Source organism: Anas acuta, unplaced genomic scaffold (assembly GCF_963932015.1).
Source record: "Anas acuta unplaced genomic scaffold, bAnaAcu1.1 SCAFFOLD_437, whole genome shotgun sequence".
Lineage (NCBI taxonomy): Eukaryota > Metazoa > Chordata > Aves > Anseriformes > Anatidae > Anas > Anas acuta.
The window spans coordinates 1-1,557 of record NW_027076063.1 but is presented as its reverse complement, the minus strand read 5'-3'; the positions used below and the strand labels follow the sequence as shown (position 1 = coordinate 1,557).

Sequence of the window (1,557 nt, the reverse complement as noted above, 5' to 3'; positions counted from 1 at the left end):
AGTGTCCCCAATTAAGCATCCCCCAAAAAATGTCCCCCCTAAAATGCCCCCAATTGGGCACCCCCCCTTGAACACCCCCCATAAAATGTCCCCCAGTTGAGTGTCCCCAAATGAGTGTCCCCAATTAAGCATCCCCCATAAAATGTCCCCAATTGGGTGCCCCCCCTTGAACACCCCCCATAAAATGTCCCCAAATTAAGTGTCCCCAAATGGGTGTCCCCAATTAATCATCCCCCATAAAATGTCCCCAATTGGGTGCCCCCTTGAACACCCCCCATAAAATGCCCCCCCGTTGAGTGTCCCCCATGGAGCTGCTTGGGGACAGGGTGCTCGGGGGACACGGTGCTTGGGGACATGCATGGCACACTGCTTGGGGACACACGGCTCAGGGGACATACGGCTTGGGGACACAATGCCTGGGGACACCCTGCTTGGGGACATGCATGGCACACTGTTTGGGGACGCGTTGCTTGGGGACATGCATGGCGTGCTTCTTGGGGACACCGCTTGGGGACATGGTGCCCATGGACACGCTGCTTGGGGTCATGCATGGCACAGTGCTTGGGGACACCGCTTGGGGACACCGTTTGGGGACACTGCTTGGGGACACTGCTTGGGGACATGAAGCCTGGGGACATGCATGGCACACTGCTTGGGGACGTGCTTCTTGGGGACACGCTGCTTGGGGACATGGTGCTTGGGGTCACGCATGGCACAGTGCTTGGGGACACTGCTTGGGGACACCGTTTGGGGACACAGCTCGGGGCCACGCGTGGCCTGCAGCTCGTGGGCGCGCTGCTCGGGGATGCGCCGCTTGGGGACGCACCCGGCACGGGGCTGGGGACACGCCTGGCACCATGGGGACACACCTGGCATGGGGACACGCCTGACACCACATGGGGAGGGGACACCGTGTGGGGAGGGGACACCACAAGGGGAGGGGGGGGGGCGAACCTTGTGCAATACCTGGCCGGAGGCGCGGAGAGGGAGGGTTGGGGCCACAGAGCGCATAAATAGCGGGGTGGTGGCCGGGGAGGGGACGAGGCCACCATGGAGGTGACAACAACCCTGCTGCTGCTCCTGGGGCTCTCCCTCCTCCTCTTGGTGGCCCTGCGGGGGTCCCGGGGGGGCGACGGCCGCCTGCCCCCCGGCCCGACCCCGCTGCCCCTCATCGGGAACCTGCTGCAGATCTCCCCGTCCCGCACCCTGCAGTCGCTGCTCAAGGTGGGCAGGGGGTGGCTTTAGGGGGGGGGGGACGGTGACGACGACACCGTGGGGGCTCCCCCCGGGGTCACCCGCTGTCCCTTGTCCCCCCCCCCCAGCTGCGGGACGTCTACGGCCCCGTCTTCACCGTCTACCTGGGGACGCGGCGCGTGGTGGTGCTGTGCGGGCACGCGGCCGTGCGCGAGGCGCTGGTGGAGCACGCCGAGGAGTTCGCCGGCCGCGGGCGCTTGCCCACCGTGGAGAAGACCTTCAAGGGGCACGGTGAGGGGCTGGGGGGGGTCGCCGAGATCCCCCCCCCTGCGTGGGGACACCCCACTGATATGGGGACACCCC

The 1,557-nt window shown here is 66.0% G+C and overlaps 1 protein-coding gene across 1 annotated transcript; it reads left to right on the top strand.

Annotated features, from left to right (window-relative positions):
- Positions 1 to 958: 958 nt before the first annotated feature.
- LOC137848894 (cytochrome P450 2G1-like) lies at positions 959 to 1,551 on the top strand (the record flags this gene model as incomplete). Its single annotated transcript, XM_068668385.1, has 2 exons — positions 959 to 1,224; positions 1,323 to 1,551. Coding segments are annotated over exons 1-2 (403 nt in total), but the record flags the coding sequence as incomplete, so codon positions are not given.
- Positions 1,552 to 1,557: the final 6 nt, after the last annotated feature.